Source organism: Ricinus communis, chromosome 3, assembly GCF_019578655.1.
Source record: "Ricinus communis isolate WT05 ecotype wild-type chromosome 3, ASM1957865v1, whole genome shotgun sequence".
Classification (NCBI taxonomy): Eukaryota; Viridiplantae; Streptophyta; class Magnoliopsida; order Malpighiales; family Euphorbiaceae; genus Ricinus; species Ricinus communis.
The window spans coordinates 32079748-32100189 of NC_063258.1; the positions used below are offsets into that span (position 1 = coordinate 32079748).

Genomic DNA, 20442 nt, shown 5'->3' on the forward strand with positions numbered 1-20442 from the left:
AAGCACGACTCATTTTACCCCATGAACACGACATTTTAAACAATTCAGATAAAGTAGTCTAGATATTCATTTCGACAAGCTAAATGTTATGTAATATAATGATTTATATTTTATTTACTATAATGAAGTTAATTTTAAAAAAAATAAAAATAAATAATGAAGTTAACTATTTACGAGGAGACATATTTCTTATAAGATTTATTTTCCTTGATAAAATAATTTTAATATATTCCTAATAAATATTATTATCTGATAATGTCATTTAGAAGCCTTTTAAGTTCTTAGTATAAATTTAGGTTGGATAAAATATAAAATATATATTTTCCCTAACTTTTTGATGATTAATAACTGTTATGAAATTGATGGTATTCAGTAGGTATAATCTAATATTTTGCTATCTAATAATCAATATGAAAAAGAAAAGAGAGAGAGGGAAAGAGAAACACTGAGGTGGGCCTGATTGAAATTTGGGCACGTGAAAACGCAAAAACAATCATCGGCCTGGTGACATTTGGGCCTAATTCTATGAAATTATTATAGTAGTGGGATGATCCTGATCCAATAATCCGATGCCGGGCTTATAATGAACTTATAAGAGAATTGCAAGTTTATGATAATTTAGGATTATTGAATTAATAATAATAAATAATAAATCAATTACTTTAACTTAAATACTCCTAATCTGCTTCTTTGACCTTTAGGACGTGTGATGCGTACCAGCCAGCAGCATCTATTATTATGACTCGCTGGTATACTCAAAACTTCAGAATCTTCTTTTCTATTTTAGTTTAATTAATGAGTTTTCTTTTCTAAATTTATAATAAGTTTCATTTATCAAATACATTATTTATTTTCAAATTTATGATATAGTCTTATTTATTTTTTAAATATTAGCATTAGTTATTAATCAAGATTTATTAACCTAACTACAATTTTATGATAATAATAATAAAAAAATATGGACTTGTTATTAAGGCTGTTGATTTATTTTGTAACAGAAAAATGACATTATTTATAAACACATGATCTATTAGCAAGTATTATTCTCTTATATCTAATAATTCAATTTTTATTTAATCTTTACATTTTCTTTTCTCTTTTATCTTCTGTCAAAACTGTCCAAACATATTAATCTTCTTAAAAGAATTTATGGAATATTTAGATGATAAATTAATCAATATTAAAAAAAAAGGCCATGCCTAAACTTAGAAAGGAATATAAAAATACATAGCAATTAAGTCTTTAGAATATATTATTTGTTACCACTAATTAAATATTATATAAATAAGTGGATATAAAGATAAAATATTAATTTATTTAATCTGCCAAGGGAAATGATTATTTAATTGTAAGAGAAAAAACAGAAAATGGTAACCCACTAGCTACAAGTAAAAAATTATTAGAAAATCAACATATATCTGTTTGTTCCTTTTACAGAAAATAGAATATTAAAAAAGCAACAAATAATTTGATGTGCAGTCCAAACTCCAATCCAAATTAGAAAAAGGCAACTCTTTCAATTTATTTCACTTTTCCGCCAATTTTTTAAACAGTGTTATTAGATGGGGTCAGGATCTGTTTAATTCTTCTGGCACCTCCTTATATTAAATTCTAGAGCCGTAAAAGCTTTTTTAGTTTTTGAAGGGAGAGAAAAATAATAGAAGTTGATTTAATCAATCAAGTCGCCACTTCTCTTTTTTCTTTTTTTCTAATTAGTATATTGATTGATAGATAGATCCGTAAATATGGCGATTCTATATGCACTGGTCGCGAGGGGATCGGTGGTGCTGGCTGAGTTTACAGCGACGGCGACAAACGCAAGCGCGATTGCTAGGCAAATATTGGAGAAGATACCGGGGAATAATGATAGTCACGTCTCTTATTCCCAAGATCGGTATATATTTCATGTCAAGCGCACCGATGGCCTTACTGTTCTCTGTATGGCCGATGATACCGCTGGAAGTAAGTGAATTCCGTTTTCTGTGTTTCTATCTCTTAATTACTAATTCTACAGCTTCTTTTTTTTTTTTTCTTTTCTTTTCTCTAATTCCGAATTTTGGTTTTGCGTATGAAAGTGAGATTTACAAGTGTTAAATCTATGTTGATGTTAGAGAGATATTAAATTATGAATTAGTCTAAATTAATGTGAAATTCACTTAGTCTTATAGAAGTTGAAAGTCATTATTCCGCATTTGTTTAGAAGTCGTAGAGGCTTGCATTATGTTGTGGTGGATCTAATTCACTATTATGCAGGAAGAATTCCTTTTGCATTTCTTGAAGACATACATCAGAGATTTGTAAGGACTTACGGCCGCGCTGTTCATTCAGCTCAGGCTTATGCCATGAATGATGAATTTTCTAGGGTTTTGAACCAGCAAATGGAGTACTATTCCAATGATCCTAATGCTGACAGAATCAATAGACTTAAAGGTGAAATGAGTCAGGTAATCCCTCATCCCTTGCGTCAACTATTGATTCAAATGATCATTGATACTGAACCATGGCTTGGTTATGCACCTTTATACGCGCTGAGCATACATAAAAACTTATATCCTTCCTGCTTGGTTTTAATTTTAGACAGTGCTGTTATATGTAGGTGCGAAATGTGATGATTGAAAATATTGACAAAGTTTTAGAGAGAGGTGATCGCTTGGAATTGTTGGTGGATAAAACAGCTAATATGCAAGGGAACACCTTCCGTTTCAGAAAGCAAGCTCGTCGTTTCAGAAATACTGTATGGTGGAGAAATGTCAAGCTTACGTACGGCTTCTAAGATCATAACTTAAATTTTTTTTTTTATTTTCTTTTTTTTCCCTTACTTTCTTACTTTCCCATGTTTCCTTACGTTTCAGAAAGCAAGCTCGTCGTTTAAGAAGATATGCTAACATCCGTTGCTCTGTTTGCAGGATTGCTTTGATAGTCCTCATCCTGGTGATTGTCTATGTCGTACTGGCTTTTGTTTGCCATGGACCTGCATTACCTAGGTGCCTCAAGTGAGGCCTAGCGTTGAGTGAGATTCCTATGTGTTTTGTGCTTTTTGTTCTTTTGTTTTTTTTTTTCTTTTATAAATCTTCTTGGTATACGAAACTTCCTCTGCTGTAAGTTTTATTAGATTTTTTTTGATTGTGCAGTATGATATTTGAAATGTCCCAGTGTGTTTGCATTTTCTGTAGTTGTGCCTCAATTTAGACAAATTGGTTCAGGTTGAAACTATGGCTTGATTAAGTTAAATTTTTATTGACTAATTTTTTGGTGTAGAAGTTAACAAGGCTTTGCCTATTCTTTATTTTCCTCTTTAAATTAACATATTGTACTTCTTTTAGCCAAACTATCGATAAATTCTTTCTTGTCTTTCCATATGGCATAGATCAGCTGATCCAAACTTGACATTGATTTTCTGGTGAAGTTATTAGGTTTAGGAATAATTTATGTTTCCTTGTTATACCAGGTTTTTTACTCTTCGCCTAGGATTTGACCACCTAGTTTAGTTGTTCTAATTGCCCTTGATAAACTTAAAAGCCGTTTGTATTAACTTTTCATTGCTCTGAAACTTAATTTAGCTGAAGCAGTTGGATCAGTGATACCTTGCTCAAATTGTGGTTTCTACATGAATTAGTTGTATTGACGGCGTATGGTGAAACTTTTTTATTCGCTATTGGCAGTCTCAACGAAGAGACAGGATGAACAAATGAACCAACTGTCAAAACAATTTGTGGAGCAGGTTGCGAAAATAAACAAATAGAAGAACTCGTGGAGCGTGTCCCAGATCTATAATTATCTCGAGTTAGCCTTTGCAGAAATTGATATACCAATGGACATGGAGGCGTCTTTTTTTTCTTCTTTTTTTTTTTTTTGGGCGTTGTATCAGGATTACTTTTGTTAATTAAAATAACATGCTTTTTCACTTATAAACATACTTTAAGAATCAACAGCCATAATTAAGAGTTGAAATCGTAAACAAAGATAAATATCTCAAGGGTATGAAACATATTTCCAGGAGCATGTACCCAAATGCTATAAATGCACTTCCAAGAAGTTTCCTTATAGGACAGTTCAAATAACAAATCTACATATGGAAATTACATGCCTAATCGCCCTTTTGTGCAAAGATAAAGTCAAATTCGACAATATATGGTTATATATACGTCAGTTACAATAGATCAACTAAAGCAAGGCAAAAGCACAAATTTGAATGGATTTTTGAAGTTTGCTATTTTGATTTCTGGTGTGTCCAATCAAGATATTAAACTTCAAATAATATGTTCAGCAAGTGCCTTCGCCAATTTGCCTGTTCCATTATACTGACTCTGCTCGATTGAACTCCACATTTTATTAAGTGGCTGGTCGCACAAGATTTAAGGAACGAAAAGTCCAAAACAACTTCAAAATCAATAATCTAAATGACAAAATATATCGTTGCTCACCAATGTATTTTAAATCCCTAAAAATCATAAAAACCCATTGAACTACCACTACCACCACTCCGGCAACCACCAACTCTTCCTTGCTGAAAATGATGAACCGCTACTTGAGGCAATTTTTGGCTTGGAACAAGATGAGAAGATCACGATTGCTCTGTTAACAAGATCACGATCCCTTTCCTAAATTATTTTGAATTTCATGTTTGTGATTATTCTTTTCTAGGTATCAGCCCAAAATGAAACAACGATTAATTAATGGGAAGTCAGTGTTCAAAACTTGAGAGCAACATCTGTATCTTTCGGGAGGAGAAGCGGCGGATGTGGTAGTTGAGTGGAGTTCTACTAATGTTTAGGAATTTAGTTAAGTTTGTGAATTATGATATGTTTGTCTTTTAGATTATTGATTTTGATATTATCTTAAATTTTTCATTCTTTGTATTTAACAAGAAGATAGTTAATATCTCGATTAATATAAACTGGCCGAAACACTTGATTGAGCATATTTTCTAAAATTTAACAATTTGATTAAAAAAAAAAGTTCAAACACCAGCAAGATTTGAAAAATCCAGGCGCCATTAATAGAACTTCTCCACAAAATAGCTAAAGTAGATTAAGAGGGAAAAGCAGGAGAGGGAAGGAAAAGAGCAAAGACGAAGAAAAGGGATGCTGTCATTGGGAGAGAGATTGTAGAAAAGTCTTGAATTTTCCTGCTAGCTTCTACATGATAATTTACACTAGTTGTCTACAAGATTTAATTTGTTCAACAAATCCTCTAATTCTTGTAATGCAATCTTATAATGATCAGGTAATTGTGCTCCTTCTTCCACAATAGGAATGGCACATTTATACAGATGACTGTGCCAGTAAATTGGGTTATACACATCAATATTAGTGGACTCGTGATCTGGGACACACATTCGCTTAAAAGTTTTACTCCAACGCCGCAGAATGTAGCGAGCAGGTATCTCTTCCACCCCATTATAGTTAAGAACATTCAGTGCATGCCTACATAAATAACCTTTGTAATTGAACAAGCTGCATATACATCGGATATCCACCTGGCTTGTCTCATATAAAACCTCAAAATGCTTGACCTCCTTCTCATTTCCCTCTACTTCGAGGCGTTCTTTCACTATGTAGGTCACTATTGGCCCATTAACACTCACCTGTCTTGTGTTGAAGCAAGAGTACATCCCCTCGACCTCACACTGAAACTTTTTAAACATCTCCTTAGTGTACACTTTAGAGAGCTGTACCTCAAAGTTGCATCTTGTTTTGAATTCGAAGCTCGAGTTTCTTGACTCTGCATCTGCCATGGCTTCTTTAAGGTGTTTCCTGTGCAGGACTAGATCATACTTATCAACAAATTCCTTAAACGATGTGTGTTTATGCACATAGCCATCGAAAAAAGAATTGGAGCCCTCATTTTCCTTGATGGGGATCATTCCTGCGAAAGATATGTCCTTCAAATAAACTGGGACCCATCGTTGTCGCTCTGCATATAATGTTTGTAGCCATTTGTTATCACCAAGTCCATGCCGCCTGATCATTTCAGCCCAAGAAGTTTCAAACTCGGCTATTTTCAACGAATTATAGACAGCTTTGTTCAGTTGTTGTTTGATGGCTTCAAATCCCTTCAACCCTCCCAACCTCTCTGGTACTTTTTGCATGATGTACCACAGACAGTAACAATGACGAGCTTCAGGGAAGACCTCAGACACAGCACTTTGCAAGGGTTTACACTGATCAGTAACAATAACCTGCGGTGTTCGACCTTGCATGCATTTAACCCAAGCCCTGAAAATCCAGACAAAATACTCTACTGACTCATGGCCAAGAAACCCACAGCCCAATAGTATTGATTGCCCATGGTGATTCACACCAACAAATGAAATAAGAGGGATCTCAAATTTGTTTGCCAAGCATGTCGTGTCAATTGCAACTGTATCACAAAAATAACCATATGCAGTCCTAGATCTAGCATCAGCCCAGAAAACATTCCTCAGGCGCCCATCATCGTCAAAATCCATCAAGTAAAAGAAGTTTGGATTGGTCAACTTCATACGACAAAAGTAATTGTACACTGCATGTGCATCTCCTTCTTTAAGTTCCAGATGTTTAGAGTGATCAACAGAATTAGAACCTTCTCTTTCATGAACATTTAAGTATCCATTACACCCATCCACTAGAGCTGTTCGATACAACTTGATGGTGTGTATTTCTGTGACAGGCTCTGGTGGTGGTTGTGCTTTTCTGGCTGCAAGAATCATTCTTTTATGAGACTTGTAAAACCGCTGGATCTGAGGGTTTACCGGATGGTTGTGCCCGAGCTCAACTTCAACTATTCTCCACTTTTTTGAGTCCACAAGCCTAATGACTATCATTGCAGGACAACCAGTTCTTGTTTCCGGCCGTGGATTGTTTGCTTCACTCTTTTTTTTAAAACCTGCACTACTGCAGCTAAGTTTAGCTCTATATCTTTCCTTTCTCTTTGATCTGAACCAGGAATTGCCCACTCTGATACCAAATCCTTGTTCCTTGGCATAAACATTGTAAAAATTATAAGCTTCATCAAAAGAATCAAACTCCAATCCAATGGTAGGTTGGAGGGGTTCCTTTCTTGAATATCTTTTTCCGGTTTCATTATCCTGTCCCAATACACTACAGTCTTCGTCAACCTCATAGTCATCGCTTTCATCAAACAGGGGCTGACTGTTGAGACAAACTTCCTCCATCTGAGCACAAACCGAAGGAACAATGAACAAAAATTGTTTTGAACTAAGCGCATGGACAGAAAATAAATAATTATGACAAGACAACTTCCTATATCAAGCTTGATGGTGAACAGACAAAGTTCGCAAACCACTCCTTCCTAACAACATTGAGAGCTGCCAAAAGGACAGATCAGATGAAGGGCCAGAAGAACCTAGTTGAAAGAAACAGGAAAACACCTAAAGGGTGCAAAACTGAGACAGAGTGTAATAAAAACACAACAAATTAAATGATGGACATATTAACAAGAATGGTTGTTTGAACATATTAAATTTGACAATTGAACTTTCACCTGTAAAATCTAATCCAAGATTACTACATAATTGGATACACATAATTTTCATAACTAGGTATTATCATGTAAAAAAGATGTGAAACTGTACAAACGGTAAAAGTGTGCCAGTCAATTGGTAACTAGAGAAAGACAATAAGCTAACCTGAGAGCTTGAGAATTGAGAAATTTGTGTTCCTCTCCATCTTGTCAGGTTAGCAAGAAACATACTTAACAAGTAAGATACTTGGTGAATATCTTAAATTACTCTCTAGAAACTAGTGTCTGTAGGGTGTTTACAGGGTAACAATACCAAAAACACGAGTTTTTCTACTGCAAATATCAAAAAATAGTACCAGGGTGAGATAAGCAACTATTTCATTAACCTGATATATGATTTTGTGATGCATTACCTATAAAACCACACACACAGATAAACAATGATAATTCATCCTCCTAAGACCATAGACTTTTACAATGTGGCCAGAAATAGTACCTTGAAATCAAAGGTTGATCATGTTATTTTTGTTGATAACGTTCACCCCTTTGCTTCTTTATCATATTTAGTTGGTGACCTATCCATAGACACATTTATGTAATTCATGAAACAATAAAAATTCACTTATATATTGAATATTTTATGGTTATGTTTACCAAATTGAATCCGTAAATTACAACATTTTTTTGTGTTATTAGATTTATAGAAACATGAAATCCAAACCCTAGCTCAAACAGATCGATTTGTTAAAGTTAAAAACGTTAAAGTTGGTGAAATTAGAGTGAGAAATTAAGACGATCTTACAGCGATTCACTCGGCCAGACTCGGTGAGGCGGGAATCGGCGGTGAGATTAAAGAATCTGAGTTAAGATCATCCGAGTTGGCGTTTGAAGAAAAGTGCGAGTCACACTTGGGATTACAGAGGTTTCATAGATCTTTCGACTCTATGAGCTGACACGTGGGGTCTTATATCATCGCGCTACTGTTTTCCCTCGGGTAATACGTCTATTTTTTCCTTTGCTTTTATGATCCCTGTAGTTTTGCTATTTTGTAAATAATCCTCGGGAGAAGGCTCCTTCATCCAAATATGAAATTACTAATTGCTTTCTTTTTTCACTTTCTTCTTCCAATATTTTTTTAACTTCAGTAAACAAGAAAATAGACATATTTTCATAAAGGCCTAATAGTCACAAAAATTTATTTTGTTGCGTGAATTTGCTATTATGGTCAAATCTCTTAAGATTGTCAATTTATCAATTTATCTATGAACTAAGTAATTGAAAGCTATTTTGGCCAAATTTCAATGTTAGTTGAAATTAAGACATATAAATAATGACATGTAAGCTATATGTATAATTATTAAAACACTCACATGAGTTTCATTGACACATTATTAATTATATAACTCACCTCAGTTAAGCTAACTCATCTCTACTCACTACCTTTACCCATCTACCTCTCGTCTCTTTCTCTCTTTATTTTAACTCACAATCTCATTATCAGCAGTCACTGCCACATATATTCATTCATTCACTCACTCATAAATTTTATTTCTTTTTTACAGTATGAATTTCCATGGCAAAAATAACATCAAATATTGATCCAAACAATGGTTTCTTAAAAGAAATAAAAACTTTCATAGCTTAAGACCGTCGACGCCTTTACCATCGTATAACCAATCACTTTCCAATTCCCAACATGTTATATCTCTCCTTAACTTCACCATTGCTAACCTACACCACAACTTTCCTTATACACTCAACACACATATAATTCTCTTAATTCCTTAACCAAGGACGTTGTTTATTATTCTCCCTCAAAATTCACTTCTTTGTCTAACTTCTCTCCATGTTCCTCTTATTTACTTCTCTCTTCTTTCTTTTGGTGTTACTATATCTTTTGTCAACCCATTCAGTTCTAACTCAAAGATCACTAACCAAACTAAACTCTATCAGCTTAAAATTGCTTTAGTTAAATGGGTAAGTGATAAGTGAATAAAGGTAGCGAGTAATGTAAATGGATCAGTAGTAAAGTGGATTAGAGATGAATTAGCTTAACTAGAGAGAGTCAAATAATAAATGATACATCAATAAGCAGTGTTTTAATAATTATACATGCAGTATACATGTCGTTGTTCATTTGTCATAATTTTGACTAATACTGAGATTTGGCCAAAATAACTCTCAATTATTTAATTCATAGATAAATTTAAAAATTTAAAAATTTCGGCCAAAATAACAAAACGTACTAAAATTTAGATTTTTATAACCACTAGGTCTTTCATAAATCATTTAGTAAAAACAGTTGAAAAAGATAATTTGTTGTTTTAAGAAAAATCAATTAAATTTTGATGGGAGTTAAAGATTTTAATGCTATTAGTTTAATAGACCTAATTTGAATAAATTATTTGATTTATGTATCTCAACATAATTTAATATATTTTTAAATAAAGTTATAACTTAAAAACTGATTTAATTTATTTATTAGAAAATTTAATTTAGCGAAAACAACATAAACTAATTTATAAAAATATAATAATATTATACCAATATGGTCAAATTTAAGACTACAAGTGTATTTAATACCCAAAATAAATTATTATATAATAAAATTTAATTTAATTATTAAATATAAATTTGAAATATTTAAGACTTTTTCTATATAATTATAAGTTGGAATCACATATTAAGTGTTAGATGAGTCATCGTTTAATTATCTAAATTTTTTTATTTTATTCAATATAAATCTAAAGAAAAAAAGAAGAAAAAGCATTTCGGACCCGATTAGAAAAGACTCGTAAAGATCAAACCATTAAACAAGTTGATTTGGTTAATGTGGGCCAGAAACAAAAACAACATAGAACATTTGGATCTTTCGTACGGTTACAGTGGACCCTATCTCATCTCATGCTCCTTTTAGCCCTGCACTGTAACTTTTGACTGGAGAAGAGAAACTAGACCTACAAATTATAGGAAAATATCAGAAATACTTTTATTTTTTTTATTTTTTTATCAAAATTACAGTATTTTTATTTATTTTTAACATATTAAAGATATAAAAATTATAATCTTTAAGATTTTTAAATTACAACTTCAGTTAGTTTTGAATAAAACAACCAAAAGCAATTAAATAAAAATCACAAAATAACTAAAAAATGATTGTATTATAAATTTTAAAAAAGTTAAAATAAATAATATTTTTTAAAATTACACAGCATAAATGATATTTTTACTGATACTTTATCATAAAAGTAGATCAAACACTTGAAAATATTAATAGATGATAAATAAAAAAATAAATCTAAGTTCACAATAACATTTAAATACAAGTTTTTCTATATTGTATAAATAAAATTATTTATGATTAGTGTATATATATTATATTTATATAATTGAAATATATTTATTTGTACTTAGGTGGTGTAACACAAATTTAATCTGATTAATGTCTAATGCTATATGTAACTATTAAATAAATTAATTTGTTTAAATATGGTTTTCTTGTCAAATTCATTTATTTAAAATTTGAATTAATTTAGTTATAGGTCATGTGGTTTATAAATTTTTCATAAATTTAAATAAATTAATATCTAATATTCTTTTAATTTATAGTGTAATACTGATTATAAGAAGATGGAATCACATTTACAGTATAAATCAAAACGTATACATAAAAAAATTTTAAAATTAAATCACTTCAAATGCATTAATTCAACGGTTTTAACAAGGAGTCTAATCCCTAACATATGCGCACCACCGCCCAGAATCATTATCTCTGAAATATACCCAGAAGAAGAACAGGAAGAAGGCCAACGTAAAAGCTAGAATCGCTCCAATCACAAAATCAAGCCCTCTTCCCCTTCTTCTAGAATGGGTCCCAATATACAAATTTCCTGTTTTATCCTTTTCCTTTTCTGCTACGTGTTCGCATCAATGCTTCCCGGACGTGGATTCGACACAGCCTATATAGCTTGGGTTAGGTCCCATTCGTCTGATGGGCCCATAAATAACCTGCATTGCATTTTCCAAATCAACGATTAACACGCACATGTCCTACATAAGAAAACTTAACACACACCCGTACCACATCATTACCTCCTCCTCTCCTCCTTCGCTCAAAACAAATAGTAATTAAATAAAAAGAAGCGCAGGTTAGCTAAAATACGCTGGTGATTGTCCAAAGCCAATCTTACCCTCTCTCTAACCACAATATCAGCCTCTCCTCTCTATTGAAGTATTGATCAAAATCAGAGAAGCTCCAAAAACAACAGCAGAAAAGAAGGAAAAGAAAAAGAAGAGAAGGAAAAAACACACATACACGCAAAACCCCGAACAAAACCAATCAATGAAGCACACTTCATCGGAGGCGGTTCCGTCGTCACCAGCACCACCACCATCCGCCACCTCCGCTACATCTCTAACAGACCAGTCACCCCCGGCAACTTCGTCCTCCTCATCAACAATATCACCAGAAGACCTAGCGGTGGGGTCCACCAGAGACGGAAGTAACGGAGCACAAGAAATGGTGACGGTGGATCGAAAAGGTGAATACGCCGCCGTATGCAAATGGACAGTAAATAATTTTCCTCGCATAAAAGCTAGGGCGCTATGGAGTAAATATTTCGAGGTAGGAGGTTACGATTGTCGTCTACTAATTTACCCTAAGGGCGACTCGCAAGCTTTGCCTGGTTATATCTCTATTTATCTTCAAATCATGGACCCTCGCGGTACCTCCTCTTCAAAATGGGACTGTTTCGCTAGTTATCGTCTATCCATTGTTAACCTAATTGATGATTCCAAAACTATTCATCGTGATTCGTGGCATCGTTTCTCTAGTAAGAAAAAATCACACGGCTGGTGTGATTTCACACCTTCTAATACTATATTCGATTCGAAATTAGGTTATTTGTTTAATAGTAATAATGATTCTGTTCTTATAACTGCGGATATTTTCATACTCAATGAATCTGTTAGTTTCATTCGCGATAACAGTAATAACAATAATAGCAATAACAGCAACAATAGTAATAATAACAATGAGTTGCAATCAGCATCCTCGAATGTGAGTTCCATGATATCATCATCTGTTGTTGCTGGTCCGGTATCTGATGTTTTGAGCGGTAAATTTACTTGGAAAGTGCATAATTTTAGTTTATTTAAGGAGATGATTAAGACGCAGAAGATTATGAGTCCGGTTTTTCCAGCTGGTGAGTGTAATTTGAGGATCAGTGTTTATCAGAGTTCAGTTAACGGACATGATTATTTGTCTATGTGTTTGGAGAGCAAGGATACTGAGAAGACAGTTGTTTCTGATAGGAGTTGTTGGTGTTTGTTTAGAATGTCTTTGTTGAATCAAAAGCCTGGATCTAATCATATGCATAGGGACTCTTATGGACGGTTTGCTGCAGATAATAAGACTGGGGACAATACAAGTTTGGGGTGGAATGATTATATGAAGATGTGTGATTTTGTAGGGGCAGACTCAGGGTTTTTAGTGGATGATACTGCAGTTTTCAGTACTTCATTTCATGTGATTAAAGAGTTTAGCAGCTTCTCAAAGAATGGGGGTTTGATTGGTGGGAGGAGTGGAAGTGGGGCAAGGAAATCTGATGGGCATATGGGTAAATTTACTTGGAGGATTGAGAATTTTACGAGGTTGAAAGATCTTTTGAAGAAGAGGAAGATTACAGGTCTTTGCATCAAGAGCAGGAGGTTTCAGATTGGTAATCGGGATTGTCGTCTTATAGTTTATCCCCGAGGTAATGCAAAATCTTTAACAGCTGTGGTTGGTTCCAAATATGATATTTATAATCTTGACTTTAATATGTAATTCTTGCAATGATTAACAAATTTTGGAAACATGCAGTATGCTTTTCCAGCATGAATAAATGAGGACTACTGAATATTAGTTCCTGAATTCTTTACATTGACAAGTCTTTCTCTTTATCTTTAATGCTGATCCTTTATCCTCTCAGTTAATTTGGAAGTAGGATTATAGTGTTCATGGTGGTGATTCAAATTCTTACTTGGATTAAGGTGGTGGTATGCACATGTATTTCTTGCTGACTGTTTATCATTTTATCCCTTTGCCTGAAATTATTGAACTTAAAATGACCCTTGGTAATCGATGATAGTGTAACTTACCTTTTTCTTCCTCCTTTCTTTTTGCTACCTTGGTCACTTTTCATGATGTATTGTATATGCTGAATTGTTGATTCTTGTGCTTGGAGTTATTTATATTGCATGATCATGTGGAGGCAATATTTGCCTTCATGCAGGCAGTATTCAGCTGTTGGAATATGTGAACCAGTCTGATAATTGCTTAGGAGAGTAAACTGCATAAATGATGTATAGTTCCTATATATTTGGTGTGTCGTAGTAAACTCATGAGAATTTCCTGTACGGTTGGTGCTATCAGGGCAGTCTCAGCCACCATGCCACCTTTCAGTGTTTCTTGAAGTTACAGATTCGCGAAATACTTCCAGTGATTGGAGTTGTTTTGTGAGCCATCGCCTGTCAGTGGTGAACCAGAGGATGGAGGAGAAGTCTGTCACGAAGGAATCTCAGAATCGCTATTCCAAAGCTGCAAAAGATTGGGGTTGGCGTGAATTTGTGACTCTTACTAGCCTATTTGATCAGGATTCTGGATTTCTAATTCAGGATACAGTTGTATTCTCTGCGGAGGTTCTCATTTTGAAAGAGACATCAGTGATGCAGGATTTTACTGATCAGGATGTTGAGGTAACTATTCCTGGGAACCAGATTGATAGGGCTGGGAAAAGAAGTTCATTTACATGGAAGGTGGAAAATTTCTTGTCTTTTAAAGAAATAATGGAAACCCGGAAAATTTTCAGCAAGTTCTTTCAAGCTGGTGGATGCGAGCTTCGGATTGGTGGGTTTTTATCTTTGCTCCTCTCCCTGCTCTGATATTGTGGTTATCATTGTCTCCTTTTCTATTCAACTGATGGTCTGTATTTTTCCTGATGCAGGTGTGTATGAATCCTTTGACACCATTTGTATTTATTTAGAGAGCGATCAGTCAGTTGGTAGTGATCTGGATAAAAATTTTTGGGTCAGATATCGGATGGCTGTGGTTAATCAAAAGAATCCTGCCAAAACTGTGTGGAAGGAGTCTTCTATTTGTACAAAGACATGGAATAATTCTGTCCTGCAATTTATGAAGGTGTCTGATATGTTAGAAGCAGATGCAGGTTTCCTTGTGCGTGACACTGTTGTTTTTGTTTGTGAGATATTGGACTGCTGTCCTTGGTTTGAGTTCTCAGATCTAGAGGTTAGTATTTGTGGTCATCCATCTTTCAGTTGTGTGCCATTAGCATATTTTATACTTAAATGGGATATTTGTTTTTGTAAACATATTATTTATCGGATGCTTTAATGAATATGAGATTATTTGATTGTTAAGAATCACCACAATCTACACTTAAGAAAAAGACCATTTCGAGATAAAACTACTGATTTTTGTGGCACTTTTGTCCATTTTGCTGCCTCCTGCATTTGGCTTGGGATATGTTATGTGCCATACTGAATAAAATAGTGATTTTGGAAGTTATTACTTTCATTTTCTATGTGCGTGCATCAGGGTCTGATTGGTTGAGGCGCCACGGTATCAAATATCAGAAAAAAGCGATATCCTTAATATTATCGTTCCATTAACCCGCTAACTATTTTGAATTCAAGTCTTTTTTGTTAAAATGAAGTCTTGTCTTTATCTCGTATCAATTTTGTCATTCTTTCATCTAAAAGTGATAACCACGAATATGCTTTTCACTGTGAGTAATAGACATGTGAGGAAGAAATCTGCATCCTTATTCAGCTTAAATATTTGCTGTTACATGCACTAACTTTTGTCATCCCTGCCTGTTTGCAAGTTTTGGAAGAGGATTATATTTTTCTGAGGTGTCTTGATAACATAACCATAAACATTTTGTTAGGAGATGGGATACTAACTGCTGTTTCATATTTTTAGGTTTTGGCCTCTGAGGATGATCAGGATGCATTAACAACTGATCCTGATGAACTTATTGATTCTGAAGACAGTGAAGGAATAAGTGGAGATGAAGAAGATATCTTCAGAAACCTTCTTTCTAGAGCTGGTTTTCACCTCACATATGGAGATAATCCTTCACAACCACAGGTTACATTAAGAGAAAAGCTTCTAATGGATGCTGGTGCAATTGCTGGTTTTTTGACAGGATTACGTGTGTATCTTGATGATCCTGCTAAAGTAAAACGTTTGCTTCTCCCAACGAAGCTTTCTGGTAACAATGATGGAAAGAAGGGTGCAAAAGCTGATGAATCTTCCCCCAGCTTGATGAATCTATTGATGGGAGTTAAGGTTTTGCAGCAAGCAATTATAGATCTACTTCTGGACATCATGGTTGAATGCTGTCAACCTTCAGAAGGAAGTTGCAATGATGATTCATCTGATGTGAACTCAAAGCCTTCTGTTGATGGCAGTGGTGCTGCCAGTCCATTGGAATCTGATAGGGAAAGTGGAGCAACAGAATCTGCTCAATTTCCTGTATATGAGAGACTGGATTCTAGTGTAGATGATACTACTAGTGCTTCTGCTGTACAAAGCTCTGATGCGAATGGCATTGATGTGCATGGAAAAGCTCTTCCTGGACAGCCTACTTATCCACCAATAACGGTGGCTGGCGGTTCATTGGAAAATGCTTCTCTTCGCTCTAAGGTGCTCTGTTTTACCAAACACATAAGTGGCTATTTTCCTATCTTAATTCTTTGATGTACACTAACCAGTTGAAAGTTGAATTATCAGACCAAGTGGCCAGAACAATCTGAGGAGCTGTTAGGATTGATTGTAAACTCACTGAGAGCCCTTGATGGAGCAGTTCCACAAGGTTGTCCTGAGCCCAGACGAAGGCCTCAGTCCGCTCAAAAGATTGCTCTTGTATTGGATAAAGCTCCGAAACATCTGCAGCCAGACCTAGTAGCTTTAGTTCCCAAGTTGGTTGAGCATTCAGAGCATCCTCTTGCAGCTTGTGCTCTTCTCGAAAGACTCCAAAAGCCTGATGCAGAGCCTGCATTGCGGATGCCTGTAAGATTTCCTTTGGAGAAGTGTTTGTCTTATATTTGTTTGGTCTATTTCCTTCATTGGCTTTTCTTGTCTAACCACACCAAACGCCATTAAAAGCTAAATAGGCATATTTGCAGCATCTATCTCAGTTTTGATGATCATCTGCATATTCTTGTCTTTTTCACTACACATTTCATTGCATGACTAGGATGGTTTTTTGCTTCTCAGGTTTTTGGTGCTCTTAGTCAACTTGAATGTGGCAGTGATGTTTGGGAGCGTCTTTTATATCAATCTTTTGAGCTTTTGGCTGACTCAAATGATGAACCTCTTGCTGCGACCATAGACTTCATATTTAAAGCTGCATCCCAGTGCCAACACCTTCCTGAAGCAGTAAGTATTTCTTTCTCAAATTTCTTATTCTGTCGTCTTGAACTATTTTCTTTCCCATATGTAATATCCTCTGTATGTTTGTAGGTCAGGTCTGTTCGAGTTAGGCTAAAACACTTGGGTGCTGAGGTCTCACCTTGTGTCATGGATTTTTTGAGTAAAACTGTAAATAGCTGGGGTGATGTTGCTGAAACTATACTTAGAGATATTGAATGTGATGATGACTTTGGGGATGACAGTTCAGCAGTCCCTTGTGGTCTTTTCCTGTTTGGTGAAAATGGGCCAACTCCTGAAAGGTTGCATGTGGTGAATGAGCAGGCTTTCCATGCTGCATGTCATTTTTCTGATATTTATATTTTGATTGAGATGTTATCTATACCTTGTCTTGCTGTTGAAGCTTCTCAAACATTTGAGAGAGCTGTAGCTCGAGGGGTAATTGTGGCTCAATCTGTAGCCATGGTCTTGGAAAGGCGTCTCGCTCAGAGATTGAATTTCAATGCCAGATACGTTGCTGAGAATTTTCAGCATGGAGACGGTGTGATAGAAGGGGAAGCCAGTGAACAGCTGAGAATCCCAAGGGATGATTTTAATGTTGTTCTTGGTCTTGCTGAGACGTTGGCCCTTTCAAGGGACCCGTGTGTGAAAGGGTTTGTGAAAATGCTGTACACAATATTGTTCAAATGGTATGCTGATGAATCCTACAGAGGGAGGATGGTAAAGAGACTGGTTGATCATGCCACCAGTGCTACTGATAATAGTCGTGATGTGGATTTGGACTTGGATATATTAGTTATTCTAGTCTGTGAGGAGCAAGAAATTGTTAAACCTGTTTTGAGCATGATGCGGGAGGTTGCTGAACTTGCAAATGTTGATAGGGCAGCTCTTTGGCACCAGTTATGTGCTAATGAGGATGAAATTATTCACATGCGTGAAGAGAGGAAGGCAGAAATTTCTAGTATGGTTCGGGAAAAAGCTGTTCTATCACAAAAATTGGCTGAATCAGAGGCCACTAACAATCGACTCAAGGTACCTCATATTTTTGAATTGATTATATAGTCTGCGCAGTGCTATCACATTCAATGAGCTTTCCCCATGTATTAGTATTGACACCTGTAATGATGGCAGTCTGAAATGAGGGCTGAGATGGATCGCTCAGTTCGGGAAAAGAAGGAGCTTGCTGAACAAATGCAAGAAGTTGAAAGTCAGCTTGAGTGGCTACGCTCAGAGCGGGATGATGAAATTGCCAAGCTTACTGCCGAAAAGAAAGTTCTTCAGGATCGTCTGCATGACGCAGAAACACAGCTCTCTCAGTTGAAGTCTCGGAAACGGGATGAATTGAAGGTAGCATAGAATTATACATGGATGCATTCTTCCACACACACATGCATGGACATTCAACCCTCTCCTTTCTATTCATTTTGTTGCATGTGCACTAATGAATTCCAACATGTTTGACACATATGCTTTGTTTTTTGCTGTTTATTTCCTTCTGTTTTTGACTGTTGATCTCCAAGATTCTATCATTTGTTGTTTATTTGGGGTGAAGGGACAAGACTTCATGCATTGGAAAGATCTTTGTTGCTTGGTTATGTTTGTCTGCCTTTAGTTTTTTCTCCCATTTGTAACAATGATCTGTGAATGTACTAGAGAGTGGTAAAGGAGAAAAATGCTCTTGCTGAAAGGCTGAAGGGTGCTGAGGCTGCACGTAGAAGATTTGATGAAGAACTGAAACGATATGCAACAGAGAATGTGACTCGGGACGAAATCCGACAGTCGTTGGAGGATGAAGTTCGGAGGTTGACTCAAACAGTTGGGCAAACTGAAGGAGAAAAGAGGGAAAAGGAAGAACAGGTTGCTAGATGTGAAGCATATATTGACGGGATGGAATCAAAATTGCAAACATGCCAGGTTTTTTGCTATTACAGTTTTTTTCATAACTTCATTTCTCATTGACAGTGACCATCTTATTCTTTGTCAAATCATGAAATTTTGATCAAGCCTGTTGTTCCACTGCTTTCAAGAGTGAAAGCATATAATTGCTAGGGAGATTTGTTAAATGTTCTCTTAATTACCATTTTGAGCAATAACGTCTTTCGGAGGAGATAGGCCTGAATTTTCTAGTATCTTGTGGTAGAAACTTGATTGGCATAAATTCTTATTTGGTGGGTAGATCATGTAAGTGGTTAGTTTTATATGGTAGGACTGAGGTGCGTCCCAGGAGTTCCTGAAGGTTAAAATGTGGTAATTCCATAGGAGGTCTGAGGCTTACTTCTATTATGAGGTGGAACGATGCCCTTATCATGCCACTTGGCCATGGATAAATAGACTAAATTAAGATGAATAGGAAGAAAAAAGGAGGTGCTTTAGAACCTCATAATCTGATAATGGAGGTAAATTATCTTTTAATTTAAATATTGAGGACATGTATAATTGAGCTCTTCCTAAGCATCTCGAATGGCTATTGATTTTAAAAAAATCTATTAACTGGCCCACCTCTCTCTCTGCGCCTTGCCTGTTATTTTTTCGCCCATGGATGTTAACTGTAGCAGTTATATTGACTCATGTTTCTTTGCAGCAATATATTCACACCCTGGAGACTTCACTTCAAGAAGAAATGTCGCGGCATGCTCCTCTTTATGGTGCTGGGTTGGAAGCTCTATCGATGAAAGAGTTGGAGACGATATCACGTATTCATGAGGAAGGGCTCAGGCAGATCCATGCTCTCCAACAACGCAAAGGGAGTCCAGTTGCCAGTCCTCTTGTGAGTCCCCACACCCTACCACACAGTCATGGTTTGTACCCTGCTGCTCCACCTCCAATGGCAGTTGGATTACCTCCTTCACTTATCCCTAATGGTGTTGGAATCCACAGTAATGGCCATGTAAATGGTGCAGTCGGGCCCTGGTTCAACCACACATAAATTTTAGAGTTGTAAGGTTGGAAAGAGGAGAGCGTGGGGGTGCATATGCTCATCTCAATGTGATGGGATGTTCTTTTTTCTTGAGCTATTTCTTGGCATTTTGACTGGTGGGACTGTTGGAACACTTGAAAGAAAAGAATAATACATATATTATCAAGTGAGAGAGGGGAGGGGAGGGGAAGTGCTTTAGAAATTGAAAGTGAGAAGTGAGAAGTGAGTCCGATAGAACTAACAGTTGCAAATGCCATACTTTAATTTGCTTCTCTTTGATAAAAGTTCAATTATAGGCCTCTTAAAAAGTTGTGTTTGATCAAGGGTTTCACTTTAAAGCCTTTGGTCGTTCCTTTGCCTTCTAAAAGTAATTTAATCGAATCATCCAAGCCCACTTTTGTTTCTGTGGTAGGCCTTCCTGTTTTCCCGTTCATTTTGCATGTGTTTTTGCCTTGATTTTTAGGATGCACAGCAGGTCCAAAGGTACTGTGGTTCTTCTACCGAACGTGTCATCTGCATTTTACAGTGCCACTTTTGATAATGATACCTATATTATATATATATGCGGAATATGGGGACATATCCAGGAATCGAACGTCTCATCTTCTACTTAAGTCTAACTTAA

At 35.6% G+C, this 20442-nt stretch overlaps 3 protein-coding genes across 10 annotated transcripts; 2 read left to right on the forward strand and 1 right to left on the reverse strand.

Moving 5' to 3' along the window:
* The first annotated feature begins 1469 nt into the window (after positions 1 to 1469).
* LOC8259430 (vesicle-associated membrane protein 711) lies at positions 1470 to 3929 on the forward strand. 3 transcript variants are annotated; one of them, XM_048371887.1, is made up of 5 exons: positions 1470 to 1962; positions 2254 to 2444; positions 2597 to 2760; positions 2907 to 3010; positions 3561 to 3929. In XM_048371887.1, the coding sequence occupies exons 1-4, from the start codon at positions 1746 to 1748 to the stop codon at positions 2995 to 2997; spliced, it is 663 nt and encodes a 220-aa protein (XP_048227844.1). In that variant the 5' UTR covers positions 1470 to 1745; the 3' UTR covers positions 2998 to 3010; positions 3561 to 3929. The 3 variants fall into 3 exon arrangements, with proteins under 3 accessions (XP_048227844.1, XP_015572493.1, XP_048227843.1); XM_015717007.3 differs by having other exon boundaries at positions 3663 to 3929; XM_048371886.1 differs by lacking the exon at positions 3561 to 3929 and having other exon boundaries at positions 1471 to 1962; positions 2907 to 3245.
* A 1145-nt stretch (positions 3930 to 5074) lies between these two features.
* LOC107260947 (protein FAR1-RELATED SEQUENCE 6-like) lies at positions 5075 to 8424 on the reverse strand. 6 transcript variants are annotated; one of them, XM_025156735.2, is made up of 4 exons: positions 8267 to 8424; positions 7961 to 8039; positions 7631 to 7670; positions 5075 to 7156 (listed from the first exon to the last, which is right to left on the reverse strand). In XM_025156735.2, the coding sequence occupies exon 4, from the start codon at positions 7154 to 7156 to the stop codon at positions 5156 to 5158; it is 2001 nt and encodes a 666-aa protein (XP_025012503.1). In that variant the 5' UTR covers positions 7631 to 7670; positions 7961 to 8039; positions 8267 to 8424; the 3' UTR covers positions 5075 to 5155. The 6 variants fall into 6 exon arrangements, with proteins under 6 accessions (XP_025012503.1, XP_048227842.1, XP_015572591.1 ...); XM_048371885.1 differs by having other exon boundaries at positions 7631 to 7797; XM_015717105.3 differs by lacking the exon at positions 7631 to 7670.
* Positions 8425 to 11556: 3132 nt separating this feature from the next.
* Positions 11557 to 20221, forward strand: LOC8259429. The gene is made up of 10 exons (XM_048372274.1): positions 11557 to 13220; positions 13880 to 14353; positions 14451 to 14752; positions 15449 to 16174; positions 16262 to 16540; positions 16748 to 16909; positions 16994 to 17932; positions 18032 to 18247; positions 18554 to 18814; positions 19482 to 20221. Exons 1-10 carry the CDS (start codon positions 11807 to 11809, stop codon positions 19824 to 19826), a joined length of 5118 nt encoding a protein of 1705 aa, XP_048228231.1. The 5' UTR covers positions 11557 to 11806; the 3' UTR covers positions 19827 to 20221.
* Positions 20222 to 20442: the final 221 nt, after the last annotated feature.

Bases quoted from the DNA above. Each gene is read 5' to 3' on its own strand.
- LOC8259430 (XM_048371887.1), top strand. From the start codon at position 1,746: ATGGCGATTCTATATGCACTGGTCGCGAGGGGATCGGTGGTGCTGGCT. The intron at 1,963-2,253 runs GTAAGTGAATTC...ACTATTATGCAG, and splicing joins GGCCGATGATACCGCTGGAA to GAAGAATTCCTTTTGCATTT. The intron at 2,761-2,906 runs GTACGGCTTCTA...CTCTGTTTGCAG, and splicing joins TGGAGAAATGTCAAGCTTAC to GATTGCTTTGATAGTCCTCA.
- LOC107260947 (XM_048371885.1), bottom strand. From the start codon at position 7,693: ATGTTTCTTGCTAACCTGACAAGATGGAGAGGAACACAAATTTCTCAA. The intron at 7,157-7,630 runs GTTAGCTTATTG...GTTTGTGCTCAG, and splicing joins CTCAATTCTCAAGCTCTCAG to ATGGAGGAAGTTTGTCTCAA.
- LOC8259429 (XM_048372274.1), top strand. From the start codon at position 11,807: ATGAAGCACACTTCATCGGAGGCGGTTCCGTCGTCACCAGCACCACCA. The intron at 16,541-16,747 runs GTAAGATTTCCT...TTTGCTTCTCAG, and splicing joins AGCCTGCATTGCGGATGCCT to GTTTTTGGTGCTCTTAGTCA. The intron at 17,933-18,031 runs GTACCTCATATT...TAATGATGGCAG, and splicing joins CCACTAACAATCGACTCAAG to TCTGAAATGAGGGCTGAGAT.